At 42.4% G+C, this 15483-nt stretch overlaps 1 protein-coding gene across 1 annotated transcript; it reads left to right on the top strand.

The window, feature by feature from the left end:
• Positions 1-3361: 3361 nt before the first annotated feature.
• LOC113113114 (F-box only protein 28-like) lies at positions 3362-8361 on the top strand. Its single transcript, XM_026279288.1, has 5 exons — positions 3362-3633; positions 3985-4094; positions 4470-4608; positions 6774-6969; positions 7150-8361. Exons 1-5 carry the CDS (start codon positions 3445-3447, stop codon positions 7581-7583), a joined length of 1068 nt encoding a protein of 355 aa, XP_026135073.1. The 5' UTR covers positions 3362-3444; the 3' UTR covers positions 7584-8361.
• The last annotated feature ends 7122 nt before the right edge of the window (positions 8362-15483 follow it).

The raw sequence follows: 15483 nt of genomic DNA, 5'->3' as shown, positions 1-15483 counted from the left end.
AAAACCTGACCCTGAAAAAACTAAAGCAGTACTATGTGATATGCCAACACCTCAGGAAAAACAAGCTTTGCAGCAGTTGTTGGGCATGACAAATTACTTTTCTAAATTCATTCCTCAGTACAGTGACATCACTGGTCCTTTAAGACAGTTGCTTCATCAGGACTCGGAGTGGTGCTGGCATGAGACTCATCACAAGGTTTTTGCTAGACTTAAACAGGCTTTGACAAACCCTCCAGTTTTACAATATTTTGACACGTACGTGCCAGTTGTTCTCTCTGCAGATGCCTCCCAAAATGGACTTGTTGCAGTATGCTTACAGTGAGGGCGGCCTGTGGCATTTGCATCGCGGGCCCTCACACCCACTGAGAGCCCGTTATGCCCAAATTGAAAAAGAAATGCTGGCACTTGTGTTTGCTACAAAAATTTCCATGATTTCATCCATGGTCACCCTGTCACAGTAGAAACTGATCATCAGCCCTTGATAACCATTTTGAAGAAGCCACTTCACACTGCCTCGCCCCGCCTAAAGGGTATGATGATGAAACTGCATCGGTATCACCTGGATGTCGTCTTCAAACGTGGTAAAGAGCTGTTTGTGGCTGACGCTTTGTCCCGGGCCCACCTCTCCACAAAAGACCCACAACTCACTGATGACCTGCTGGAGGTCATGACTGTTCAGGTACTATCATCCCATCGTGTAGATGAACTCAGGGCTGCTGTGCAAAAAGATGTCACATGCCAACAGCTTTCTGACATGATTAGAAATGGCTGGCCAGCCACTTCAAAAGAACTTCCATATTCCTTGCGTCCCTTCTTTTCAATGAGAGACGATATAACCATTTAGGATGACTTGCTGAGAGAGACTGACTATCCTGCCTGCACTGCAGAAGTTTTATGTTGGCCAGTTACATCAGGGTCATCCTGGAATTACAGCAACAAAGCGCAGGGCTAAGGAACTGATGTATTGGCCATCGATGAACATTGATATTGACGCTGAAATATCTTGTTACGCACCCTGCAATGCACTCAAATCTCATCAGGCGAAAGAACAACTACAGCTCAATGAAGTCCCTGATCTTACCTGGTCCTTCACAGCTGCTGACCTTTTTGATTGGCATGGAAAGACACATCTAGTCCTTGTGGATTCATTCTCTGGCTGGTTTGAGCTGGATTACCTTCCTGACATGAGAAGCATCACGGTTATCGCAAAACTGATAAGACATTTTGCTGTACATGGTGTCCCACACACTTTAATGACTGATAATGCTTCTCAGTTCATGTGCAAGGATTTTGAAGATTTTGCACACAAATGGGACTTTAAGCATATTCGCAGCAGCCCTCAATATCCCCAATCCAATGGACTGGCTGAGCGTGCAGTTAGATCTGCCAAACATCTTCTGGAAAAATGCTACCGTGATCATACTGACATCCGTGCTGCACTTCTCCATGTTCATAATCTTCCCCGAGATGGTTTACCATCCCCTGCACAACGCCTTCTTTTCAGACAAACAAGGACCTTCCTCTCAGTGACCAAGGCAATGATGCGGCCTGTTGTTCACACAAACGTAAAAGACACCATCACAAAACAACGACTGAGGGGAAAGGACTATTATGACAGAAATGCCCATCAGCTCCCATCACCCCATCACCACCCAATACTGAGGGACCCGTCCGGCAACCACTGTCCCCTAAAATGAATTCTTACACTGACACAGAGGGCAAACATTCAGTGGTGACTCGTTCTGGAAGAGTCAGCCGTCCTAACCAATGTTACAAAGACTATGTTACGACCTGATTGAAAAGTGCTATGCATTATTATATTGCCTTATAAATGGTAAACAGGTTATGTTATGGGATTTTCTTTATTCTGCCATTTGCAATTTCATGTTATGTTATTGGTCATACATAATTTACTGTTTTTTGCAATTTCATCTGGTCTTATACTAACAGAGGGGGGATGTAGAGTTATGTGGTATTTCCCTTTAAGGCAGGCGCCTCCCCTCATGATGTGTAACAGAGAGAGCATGGAAAGGGAAGGGAGTCAGTTGAATAAAACCAAGTGTTCGTAGCAATACGGTTCATGTGTTTCTCTCCAGCAAAAAGTTACACATACTTTATCACTGTTGCCGCTGGTTGAAGCAGCCCTAATAATGTGTATTTTAGCCCCAGGGTGGCGATTTGTACTGGGGGACCCCCTCAAAACATGCATAGTTTGGGCTAGTTTTGGCTCACCGCCGTCACCCCAAGCATTGAGATCATGCGGCGCCTCACAACTGCAGAACTAGAACAGTGGGGGTTGAATGAACATCTCTCCTTCCTCAGAAAGAGAGCGAGCCCAGAGTGCAACTTAATTATTTTCAAACGCAGATATCACGGATACAACAATAGATAAAGGCCACAAAGTGGTCTTCCCACCTGTTTCATTATGAGTCCGTGTGACATGCATCTATACAAAGCGGAAAACTCATTGTGTCCGCCTTAGAGGAGTAAACTGCTCTATATAAAAAGATGGCTTAGAACACAAGAATCTCTTTCCGATGGGCAACAGATGATTCACTTCCTGAAGGAATTCAAATCTGATGAAATAGCGCACAGCATGCATATATAGTTTATGTATGTATGCACGGGGTGGTGCTAGGCGCTATTGGCCAATAAATCGACGTGTTGGTATAAGGGCTTCAGACATTCATCACACCGGAGGTGTTCCCAAAGCGATGATGTCATCGCAGCTTTGAAGTGAACCTATGAAAGGGAACATATAACACTCAAGTTTAAACTATTTAAAAAACTAAACAAAACTAACTGAAAAGTGACCAAAGTAATTATGAAAATGTACAATTCTATTAATCGCATCCTCTCATCTACAAAGCATTGTTTATTTTATTCTTAATTAAATGCACTATATCAAACCAGATTAGTTTTGTATGTATGCAATGGAAAACTCAATGAAAAATGTTTTCCTTGATATGTCTACGAATAATATATTTTTTCCCTTTTTCATTTTTTATTAATATTTCTAAAAGCAATACAATAGTGCAAACACATATTTTAGAAATCAGAACAATTCCAAAAGTATATATTAAATAAGTATAATTATTTTTGCACAGTGTAACATTTCCAAATAGTACAAAACAAGGAGGGGGAAAAAAGTGAATTTTTATTATTAATCATTCTTAGTAATTTGATTAAATGTTCTACTTCACATAAGAATTCTGTTAGTGTGGGTATTTTATAAAGTGGGAAGATTTGGTTTTATATATATATATATATATATATATATATATATATATATATATATATATATATATATATATATATAAATATATTTTTTTTTTTTTTTTTTTTTTTTTTCAGTCCGCGTCATCAGCCTGCAGTCCTCCTCCTCACTTCCGCCCACCGGGCTCAGTGGTGTCGTCACTTCCTGTGGTCTCGAGCTCGGAGAAGATGGCGGCTGTGGTAGTGAGCGCTGATGGAGGAGTCTCGCCGCTGGACTCGGACTCGGTGTCACCGCGGATCCCGTCTCCAGCGCCGGACCAGCCGCTCCAGAACAACGCGCTGCTGGGACTCCCGATCGTGGCGATCGAGAACATCCTCAACTTCCTGTCGTACGACGAGATCAGCCTGCTGCGACTGGTGAGCAAACAATGAGTGCGTCTCAGGTCTGGACACGGTAGAGTCGACGTTCAGCAGCAGCTCTGGCTGTGTTTGATACTCTATAGGGTATAGATCTCTGAGTACAGCCGAGTCTGGTGATGTGGATGATAAACACGGCCAGCTCGCTAGGATTAGAGACTGGAGGAGTGCTGTGTTGTCTCAGACACGCCCCTGTGCGCGTGAAGATGATCTTAGACACGCCCCTGTGCGCGTGAAGAGTATCTTAGACACGCCCCACGTGATGTCCTGATGCGTCTGACTGAGCTTCAGTCCTTGTGTTTCTCAGCACGTCCAGCAGGGTTTAAGATGTTGTTGTTCTCTCTGTTGCAGGTGTGTAAGCGCATGGATGTGATCTGCCAGCGTGTGCTGAACCAAGGCTTCCTGAAAGTGGAGCGCTATCACAGTCTGTGCCAGAAACAGGTGAAGGCCCAGCTGCCCAGGTGAGACACTGCTGCAGCTTCTCATTATCAGTGGTGACGTCCATATGGCAGAAGAGCACAGTGTAAATCATGCAGTTAATGGCATGCATGTAACCAAACGGTGAACACGATTAGTGACCAAACTTCTGGGAATGTCAGGAAAATCTGGTAGATTCATCCCAGGTGTTGTCTCGTCTCAGATCTTCATGTTTTCATCGCTACAGCTGAATGCTTCTTGTGATCCCCTCCTTCAACATCTCAGTCCGTTCCAGAAACCGTCATGAGATGTTAATCTGAGTAGTTTACGGGTTGATAACGCTGGTTAAACCTAAGACCAGAGCTGTGTTTGAGTGTTGTTGAATGTAGAGTAAGTGTGTGCTCTCTGTTGGGGATCAGGAGGGAGTCGGAGCGCAGGAATCACTCGCTGGCGAGGCACGCAGACATCCTGGCAGCGGTGGAGACACGTCTGTCACTGCTCAACATGACCTTCATGAAGTACGTGGACTCGAACCTCTGCTGCTTCATTCCTGGGAAGGTACGTCTGTTAGAAGAGGGGCGTCTTCATCTTCATCTGGTGTTCAGTGTTGTGTTATTAGCTGTCAGCTCCAGTACATCTGATCTGTCCTTCATGAAGCTGCATCACATTAAAGAAACCGAATCAGTTCACATCATTTAAGGGATTATTCACCCCGTATATGAAAACGACTAAAATATACTTCAAAATGTCCTGGCTCTTCTGAGCTTTTAGTGAATGGGTGTTGAGATTTAAGTAAAATAAAGTGCAAGCATCCATCATGGATCAAGTCCTGCAAAACCCTGCCATGAGCTGAACTGATCTGAAGTCTCCGTTTGTCTTTCATGCAGAGACAAAACTCAAGTCTAATCATTCTGGTTTTGCTTCAAATTTTGAAATTGTACAATCTTATTTAAATTAAAAACTGCTCATGTTGTGTGTGTGCAGCATTGTCCACACTAATATACTTTAGTTTGAAAACGCATCTTTTTCTGTCTGCTTTGGTCGTCTGTCCAAATGGAGACAGTGTTTTTAGTCAAGGAAAACAGAGTTTTTTGAAAACGCTCTCCAACGTGGATAAATGTTTTCATGTTGTAGTGTGGACTGTGAAAACGAAGACGCAGTTTTAGTCATGTGACACATTATACCAGTAGATGTCTGTGATATCTGGTTTCATGCATGATACATGCGATGCACTTTCACACTATTGTTACAGATTTTTATTTTAACATTTTCTGATGTCTCAGTGTGGATGAGACAAAGTTTGCAAAACGCTTGAAAACGCTAAAACGGAGAGTGTTTTAAAACTAAAACAGTTTTAGACTGCATCTGGATGAATGTAGACGTAGCTTTATTTTGTTTATATGAAGAGATTCCTTTTATGTTTTATTTAATTGATTTAGGGCTCATTGTAAAATTTCAATTTAGTTTTGTTATTTACATGTACATTATATTTAAATTGTGTCATTTAGCAGAGGCTTTTATCCGAAGCGACTTACAAATGAGGAGAACACAAGCAATCTAAACCAACAAAAGAGCAGTGATACACAAGTGATGTATTAGTTTATTATTATAGTGTTATATTTCAATTTCACAAAGAAACATGCAGCATTTTGTCCAAGCAATAATAAAAGCACACATATAATTTGTATTAAATCTCATTTTGTTAATAATATCGTAAGTGAATCGTTACATCCCTACGAGTCAGTAGTCAGCCATTAGTAACATCATCTGTGATTGCTTTTAATGAAGGGAGTGTCATGAGCATGAAATAATAACCAGGATCAGGTTTAGTTAGTGCTAGTCAGTCTCTGTTTTGACGCTTGCATTCTTAAGATTTAAGATCTGCATTTACTTGAGTGGTTCAGATCTCTGTGATACAGACATAAACTCTCATCAGTACCAGTAACTAAAGAACGCAATGATTCCCATTGATGTTCCACACTATCAGATGTAAAAGCATGCCTCTGGTGTAGTGTTGTCATCTTGAGATGGTCAGAAGAACACCGTGAGATCAAACGGTTTCGTTCACTCAACAGTGAACTTCCTGAAGGGCGTCCAGTGAGGGATCATCTGGTGTAATCAGACGCTGTATCTTTAGTAATCTGAAAGGAATCCCAGCACTAAAGAGCATTGTAGTCAGGTAATCTTGTAGGGTGTGTCGAAGTTAAAAACTCTTTCTTAAGGAAATGCAAAAGCTCAGAGGGAGTTATGCAAAAGTGCGTATAAAGCGCTGTGTGGCATTAAGGCCTGCAGCAGTGAATGCAAATCATGTGTGTGACAGAAGAACACTGACGTGATGTGCTGCCAGCAGACCGAGTGAAAGAGTTCAGTCACAAGATAATTATAAAGGCATGTCTGAGACAACCCTTGGCATTCGTTCTGTTTAATGAGTAAGAACTAGTTAAATTTAACTAATGAAACACCCTGCTCACTCTGTAGCTCCTCTGGCTTTCTGCTACATTTACAGTGATGCTTTTTCCAGAAAGACTCTTAAAGTTTTAAGAAACTGAATTAGTTGTTAAGTGAAGCCCAGAACATAAGTCATTATTTGTCATGCTATTGACCCATGTATGATACATAAAGACTTATTTCAGATCCCTCATTTAAACTGAAAGATCTCAGGAGTCATAGTGCCGCATTTGAAAGCCCAGTGTTTGGACGGTGTTGTGTTCTGCCCCCTGCAGGTGATCGATGAGATTTATCGTGTTCTGCGGTATGTGAACTCCACACGCGCCCCACAGAGAGCTCACGAGGTGCTGCAGGAGCTGCGGGACATCTCCTCCATGGCCATGGAGTACTTCGACGAGAAGATCGTCCCCATCCTGAAGAAAAGGCTTCCCGGCGCGGATCTCTCCGGACGACTGATCGGGTCTGCTCCGGGTACGACCACTATCTAAACATTTTTATGTTGCTAAAATTCTTGCTTAATTATCTGATGCTAATTGTCACTGTCTTGCGTGTGCAATAATGAGAAATGATCATTGTTTTGTTGGCTTTCCTCTGAATTATTGCCCAAAAGCAGCACCAGTGTTTAAGTCTCTGTGGTTGTAAATGTTGCAGTGGCCGGTCCCTCTTCCTCTCTCACCACCATGTCCCTGCTGGCCAAGAACACTCCGTCTCGCTCGGAGATGACGAAGGTGCAGCAGCAGGTGAAGGTGAACGGCGCGTCGATGACGGCGCTGCGGCGCGAGATGCAGGAGGTGCGTGTGAAGCAGCTGGAGCAGCAGAAGCAGCTGCAGGATCAGGAGCAGAAGCTGCTGGAGCAGTCTCAGGTGATGGGCGAGCAGAACGCCCGTCTGGCCGAGCTGGAGCACAAGCTCAGGGAACTGATGGACAGCGCGGTGGCCTCCAGCTCCTCCTCCACCCCTGGGGCGACCGCTGCGTCCTCCTCCTCCACCCTGAGTCCGGCCGAGGCCCAGAGCCTGTGTCTCAAACGACCACGCAAGTGCTCCGACCTCCCGCGCCACTCCAAACGCCTGCGCAGCAAGAAATAGAGGGACGGTTCTCCGTATCCGTGTTTAAGTTTTCTTTTGCTTCCTTAAAGCTGTATAATTTTTTCCACTTATGTCAAATGATAAGTATCACACAGAGTTGGTGGGAAATTGAAAACGAGAGGGGAATCTTTTAGTTTTATCAGTCGTCAGCATGTCCCTCATATCATTCACGTATTACACTAATATGCTTGACTTCTGTTTCTAAAGGCTAGGCATCTGCCTTGAGCAGTGTTTGCCTTCAATGTTTACCCCACCTTCATGCCAGTGAGCTCATCATTGCCCGAGGAAACATTGCAAAGAAACACAAGACCAACATTTGCAAGGGAAACATGAACTGAAATGATGCTTCTGAAGACACTGCATTGAGGAAACATAGCTTCTTTGGCGCTCCGCCGTAGTTTCGACCATACGTAGGTTCAGTTGTGTACGAAGTTTTCAAGTTAAGACCTAGATCCCCTTCTTGAAATGGAGGACATTAGGTGTTCGACACCTGACTGCTAAATTATATTGTTATAAATGGTAAATATCCGCTTCGTTGTGTGTTTTAAGAGTGAAATATTTGATCTGAGATGTGCCTCGACAGTATGAGTCTTGCAGGTGTCTGCAGCTGTAGCATACTCGATTATATTGTTTGTCTGAAGATCGTCCATCATTGAGGATTGTGTCTTGTAGGTGTTAATGCCATGTTGTTCCTGCCACTGTTTGTAGGTGTGTAATTTACTGCAAATAGATCTGTCTCAGTGCAATAAAAATTGTGGAAAGCCTTGTTACTAGGAAAGTTTTTGCCTGTGAGAGAGATTTGTTTTTGTCATTTGACACCATAAGGTAATTGTCATTCCAGCTGCTCAATTATGCAGAAAAGATTCCATTTGCTTCTGAAGCACAGTATCACCTTTCTTTCTTTCATAATTCATCTGATCAAACCTGAGAAAGCAGTTCTTCACCGTCCAGATGATAATCCTGTGCTTGCGTGAACTGTAATGGTGAACCGATGTTAATCAAGTAGCAAATAAGAGGAAGAAATACCGGTGTCGTAGTGAAGAATAATGTTTTTTCCTTGACTTTGTTGTGTATTGGCATGCTTTCACATCAGAGTTGCTACCAGTCCCACTGTTGATATTACTGAGTACTGTCAATGCTTTTTGCAGTTGTGATTACAAACCAGTTGACTTGAGCCCCTTCCCCTTTAATCAGTAATGTTAAAGTGTCCTTTTTATTATATGATCAAAACTATTTGATGGTTTTAATGACACTAATACCACATTTTCCAAGGTATAACATTTGGCAAGTTGCCCTTCTGCAAGGTTTGGCAAAGAAAGACATTTGGCTTGATACCGCAAAAGAGTATATTTTCACAAAACTTTGCAACAGAACAGCCAGAGTTTTCTGCTTAATTTTTACTTTATTTACTCTCCTAATACAGTCCCGTGCAATTTGAAACTAAAAAACCGCTGTTTGGTTCCTTATCAAAAAGTATACATGTAACAACAACAAAAACATTAACACATTTTTAATAGGGTTAAGTAAGCTGAAACCATTTTAATTTACTACAAGGTAGAGTTGCTCTGGAACAAGGGCCTTACGTGCACAGTAATGAGTATTTTCTTTGACCTAACCCATTTGTTTGAGCTTCCTTTTTAGTTGACTGCCAACTTTAAAATTGTCTTATAGTTCCTGGAGAAGCCTTTTTTATGCAAGTCCATTTTCGCCTAAGAAAGGTGATTGTGAGTTAATATAAAATAAGAAAGTCACATTGTTGTGAGATCTAAAGTCTCAATTGCAGTATATGAAACCGTAATCACAAGAAACGGTTGTAATTCCAAGATCTGAAGTCACGTAACGAGAAGCAGAGTGACGTTGTGCAAGTTAAAATAATGTCATCGTCAGGTTGATCCATTTAAGACTCCGATCATGTAAAGACAATATAGAAACTTGTGTATTTTCCAGTAATGCAGTATGACCACAACATCCCTCATCTCCTCACTTGCCAAGTTACTCAAAACAGATGCAATCAAATGTGCCCAGGTTTATTGTAAAATGAAGTATAGTCATGCATGATTTGTGAATTCATTAGAAGATTCTTACCTTTCAACCACCTAAACATCCATGCCATGAATGGACATCTGCGGGGAGCCACTGTCCTGCAAAGATTAGTTCCATCCCCAATCGACCCTGGAGTTGCCCGTTCCTATTTATTGCATTTGAACTAACATTAAACTATGATATTACATTGTCCATCAAGTTGGAAAAGTACAACTGAAACCCAATCTTGGCATAGTACATCAAGCACTAGTTTGTAAATTATATACCATTCATATAGTGAGGGGTTTAGTTTGTGTTAGGCCACCATGGGATCTAGGCTGCTTTTTTTTTTTTTTTTTTGTCCAACGTGAAAGAAGGCCTCTAGGAGAGTTACATCTTAAATTACATACTTGGACATATTGTTTGGTTTGCATCCATTGCTGCAATGGTGGAGGTTAGATATTCTGTCAAAGACTGTAACCACTGAAACAGTCTATGTAGAGTTTCTGTGGGTTGGTATAAATCGGTGGCTCCTAGTAAGTCTTGCAGGATCATATAAGTTGTAATAGAGAAGATGTGGTGTTCTTTGATATGGCCCAGAATGTTGACTCCTCATTCGTTAAGGTCCAACAGCATCAAAGAATATCACCCACAGTAATGATGGAGAACAACCAATCACTTGAGTTATTTTGGTGCTACTTCCACTACCCAAGTCTCTCTTTTCTGAAAAATGTATGCAACAAATGCTTGAAAGGAGAGTGCCCCCAAAGGTAATTATTTCAAACACAGCATAAATGTTTTCTGTTTGGGTGAATGAGCCTGGTTTTGTGTCACTGTCATGTGCTCCTTACACAGGATAATTTAAAGTGGATCAGATGTGTGAGTCAAACCGGTTTCTCTTGATGTTGTGGCATAGACCACAAAACTGATCTGACCCATTTGAAACACAGAATATTCGGCTTTAAAGCGATATGGAGGAGAGCAAAAAGGTTAGACCGTCTTGGGATTATCAATGGCCCTGAAAAGAAGAAGAGGAGATAACACTGTTTGCCATGCACCAACATTAGTTTTTCTAGTAATTAATAATTGCAAAAATTCTTACATGAACTGGTATTATCGGTATTATTATATAAATTTAAATCAAAGAGGAAATTTATTAGACTGCATTTTTATTGCTACGGTCTTTGTTGAGCCTCAACTTGAACTAAAGTTTACTGGCTATTTAAAAATGGGACAGGCTCATGTTCTGCCCTGATATCATATTTCAGTCAGAAATGGGTCAACACATCAAAGAAAACTGATAATCAAACTTTCATATTCCCTCCGACATCCCTAGTATCTCCCCAAATGTCTTACCCACTGCACCCACTGTCCGGGTAACTAAGAGATGAGCGTTATGACCCACCTTATGTTCTCAGAGCTGGAACTAGACCTACATCAGGCTTCAGCAGCGAGAGATTCTGAAGATGCTTTGGCAGCTTGACAAGACGCAGTGAATAAGAGTCATTGTTGAGAACCACTCCCAACTTCCAGGTTAGGAATCTATTAGAGAATAGAAAATTGTCACATATCACCTGTTCGCTCATGACTCTTCTTTTAAAGTTTTTCAATTTCTTGGTTTATATAAGGTGTGATCCATGACTCAAACTCCTTATAAGCTACAGAATAACAATCAACAAATGGATACAGTGGCTGTTCAGATAAAACTCCATAAACAGAACAACCATTATCTCGTGGACTTCATCATCGAGTTTTTACATCTATTTAACTTGGTGCACTTTGATGGTGATGACCTTATTTAATTTTTACAGGCTTAAATTAGCTATTCAAGTTGTTGCTGCCAAAGGGAAGGGCCTCAAGGAATTAATTTGTCCTATTAATTGGACTCACGGTGGTTGAAGTGGAAGAGTCTCCTGACAACATTGCTGCACCCCCTGTGCTCCCCCAGAGTTTGCTCCAGCCTTTGAACTCTTAAAGGGGTCATATGATGCTGCTAAAAATAACATTATTTTATGTATTTGGTGTAAAACAATGTGTTTATGAGATTTAAGGTTTAAAATAACACATAATTTCACCATATAATGCACATTATTGTTTCAACTCTATGCCCTGCCTTCTAAAAAATTCAGTTCAATTTGGTGAACTAGTTCGAAGCCTACTCTACACTGCTCAAAACTCGTGTTTGAATCATCAATGGCAAATTATTTAATTATAAATAATGTACTTACAGGCTGTGTCAGAAACTCCCTGCTTTATAGAAACAACTGTTGTGCCACAGACGCACTGCAGGCTAGAGGTTTATATGGGATGGACTGTTCTTGGAGATTGTTGAAATACAACTTAAACATTGATTTCTAGTTGTGTCCTCTTCTGTAAGGCCAAACAAGTAGTTTTGTTTGCAAACAAAACACAGTGACTCTACAACAGGGGTGCCCAACCCTGCTCCTGGCGTTCGACTGTCCGGCAAAGTTAGGCTCCAACCCTAATCAAACACACCTGCCTTTAATTTTTAAGTGAGCCTGAAGACCTTAATTAGTTGCTTCAGGTGTGTTAGATTAGGATTGGAGCTAAACTTTAAACGCCAAGAGGGTTGGGCACCCCTGCTCTACAACATGGCAGCAGTGCCAACAGAGAAAATAAAAGTTACGGCTTCTTTCTTTACGTGAACATTTGGGTGCCGTTATGCAAATCTTCCCACATAGTGACTTAGATATGTAGGGGCATGTTAGAAAGAGATGTTTTGGGGGGAGGGGTTTATTGTTAACTTTTATAAAGAATATCTCTTTGGATTTGAGACTTTAGTCTTTGCAACTTTACAGATCTTCTTTATGCACCAAGAGCTTGTAACACTCCAAAGAGAAAGGAAATTGAGATCACATCATATGACCCCCTTTAATCATTTCACACCACCCTGTCCATCCATGAGCCTTTGGCCTGTCAGTACTGGAGCCAGTGGTCACCACACTTTCCATCTAGGAGTTAGTTCCTGCTCTTGTACCTACTCCTAGAACCCTGTTTGAGATAGATACAGCTGTCTTTATCATGGACATTATTGACTCCCTGGTTCCTTGGTAACCGAGATAAGTAAGACATGTTCCTGGAACAACATTATTATCCAAAAATATAGACAACCCAATCCCAATCCCTACCCCAAACCTAAACCTACCCATAATGTATTCCTAAAATCAGTGTGAAATGATAGCTGATTAACCGATTAAGCCTAATTGTAAGCCTAAAACAGATATTTCCTGAAAATGTATATCTCAATTTTGATTGATTGAATAGAATTTAGTTCCAGGATCAACAAGGACGTTGATCCAGGAACATGTTGTACTTGGTGAAATCAAACTCCATACAGCTTCCATACAGAAACCTAGTCCTTTCTTTTCCACTGCTTCTGCCTGTTATGAAAGACTCCCTGTTTCCACCCAGGGCCCTTGTCCTTCCTCCTCGCCAGTTCTGTCCAGCAAGAATTACTCCCTGGTTCTGCCTCTTCAAGTCCCTAGTCCATCTTCTTCAAGTTTGTTCCATCCAGCACTTTGGCTCCATCTGGGGTCTTTGTTCATCTTCCTCCAGTTAATTTTTTCCTGGGTCCTCATCACCCTAATGCTCTGCCTGATTACCAAGGACCTCAGGCTTCTCCAGTTCAAACATGGTCTCCTGACTAACTGCAGTCCCTCGGCCTTCTGATCCCCTGATGTTGCATTTGTTCTCTGATTCTACCTTTGACCTCTGTTCCTCTGGATCTGTTTTATTTTCCAGTTTCTTCTCATCTCCCTGGCTCGTGCTTGGGTCATCCTTTCCTTCAGCCCTCTAGCTCCATCCTGATCTCATGTTTCTCTTGGGTTTCACTGCAATGAAGTGGGTATCTGTTCCTCTTTTTTGTAGGCCTGGCCTTCCTTCCCACTTTTACAAATAAAAAGTTTGTAATCAGCCAGGGATGAGTGTGTAAAAGTAATGTCTATATGGCAGTAATATACAGTTACAATACATATTATGTGCTTTGTTAATGGTGTATTCAGTTAAGCAGACACAACGAATGTGTCAGGAAACAATTACAACTGGTTCTCATAATGATTGCAATATAAGGATGTAACGACGGAGTGGCAGGAAGGAGTGGCAGGAAGCAAGTGCGAGTAAATGGTTTTTTAATAAAATAAATGACACCGTACATGAAGACAGGAACACAGGTGATACTTGGCCGGGGATACACTGTCCGAGAAGATGCAGATGAGTGGAGGATCCGAAGTGTGGTGATGAGTTGGCAGCAGGAGAGGGTGACATAGGAACTGCGGGGAAGCGAGCCGAGTGGTAAGTGATGAATCCAACAGTGAGATTAGATGAGTGGACGGGGTTCCGGGGAGACAATACAATCCAACGAAGAAACAACACAAGAAGAGTGGAAAATTAGATGAGGCACTTGAAACAACGCTCTGACAAACACAAAACGCTAGACAGGGCAATATATAGGGAGGAGTAATGAGTGACAGCTGTTGCTGATAAAAATTAGCGGAGACACCCACAAGAAACAATCAGTGCTGACGCGTTACACACAGACTTCACCCACATAGTGAAAAACCCTGAGATCACGTTGAAACCCCCCCAGGAACACCTCCTGGAGTTCCCAGAAGGACCTACCTGCTGATTGTAATCATCAATAAGGGAGTGATCCAGTATGTCCCTAGCAGGTACCCAACTCCTCTCCTCTGGACCGTATCCTTGCCAGTCCACCAAGTACTGGAATCCTCATCCTCTCCGTTTCGAGTCCAGAATCTGATTTACCAAATAAGTAGGCTCCCCATCTATGAGACGCGGTGGTGGGGGAACTGGGGTAGGTGGATTAATACATGGAATAAAACACGGGCTTAATTTTGGACACATGGAAGGCGGGATGAATCCTCCTGTACGCCGGGGGTAGTTTGAGGCGGACTGTCACCGGCCTAATGATCTTGGTGACAGAAAACGGGCCAATAAATTTGGGAGCTAATTTATTAGAAATGGAACGGAGTGGAATGTTGTTAGTAGAAAGCCACACTTTTTGACCCATGACGTATACGGGAGGCTTCGACCGGTGGTGATCGGCCTTGGCATTAGTGCGCTCCCTCATCTGGAGCAGAGTCTCGGGGGCTCTGGTCCAGGTGCAGTGGCACCTCTGGACAAACGCATGAGCAGAGGGGACCGCGACTTCCAACTCCAGACCAGGAAAAACAGGTGGCTGTTAACCTATGCTACACTGAAAGAGAGAGAGGACCGTGGCTGACACTGGTAACGAGTTGTGAGCGTACTCAACCATAGAGAGTTGTTGGCTCCAGGAAGAAGGATTCTTTGAGACTAAACATCGCAACGTTCTCTCTAAATCCTGGTTGGCTCACTCAGATTGCCCGTTACTCTGAGGGTGATAACCCAAAGACAGACTAGCTGTCGCTCCTAACAATTTGCTAAAATCCTTTCAAAAATTTGCATATAAATTGGGATCCCCTGTCAGAAACCCCGTCTACCGGGAGGCCATGTAACCAAAAAGATGTGACAAAGAATCGGGTTTAACGTTTTTGGAACCCGGGCAGTACGACCAGTCAATCAAACCAGCCAAAAAAAGTGCCCACCGAGCCTGCCTGGAATTGAGTCTTTTGGCAGTTCTAATGTATTCTAAGTTTTTTTGATCGGTCCAAACAATGAAAGGTACCCCTGACCCTTCCAGCCAGTGAAGACACTCCTCTAAAGCTAATTTGACAGCCAACAACTCTCTGTTACCAATATCATAATTGTGTTCACCAGGAGACAAACGATGGGAGAAAAACATTCAAGGATGCATCTTATCGTCTGAGGCAGCACGTTGGGAAAGAACTGGACCTACTCCCACCTCTAAGATGGGAGCCGG

This window comes from Carassius auratus, chromosome 13 (assembly GCF_003368295.1).
Source record: "Carassius auratus strain Wakin chromosome 13, ASM336829v1, whole genome shotgun sequence".
In the NCBI taxonomy this organism is placed as follows: domain Eukaryota; kingdom Metazoa; phylum Chordata; class Actinopteri; order Cypriniformes; family Cyprinidae; genus Carassius; species Carassius auratus.
This window is presented reverse-complemented; position numbering and strand designations above follow the sequence as displayed.

Coding starts and splice junctions, on each gene's coding strand:
- LOC113113114 (XM_026279288.1), top strand. CDS start 3,445: ATGGCGGCTGTGGTAGTGAGCGCTGATGGAGGAGTCTCGCCGCTGGAC. Junction 3,634..3,984: donor AGATCAGCCTGCTGCGACTG/GTGAGCAAACAA, acceptor TCTCTGTTGCAG/GTGTGTAAGCGCATGGATGT. Junction 4,095..4,469: donor GTGAAGGCCCAGCTGCCCAG/GTGAGACACTGC, acceptor GTTGGGGATCAG/GAGGGAGTCGGAGCGCAGGA.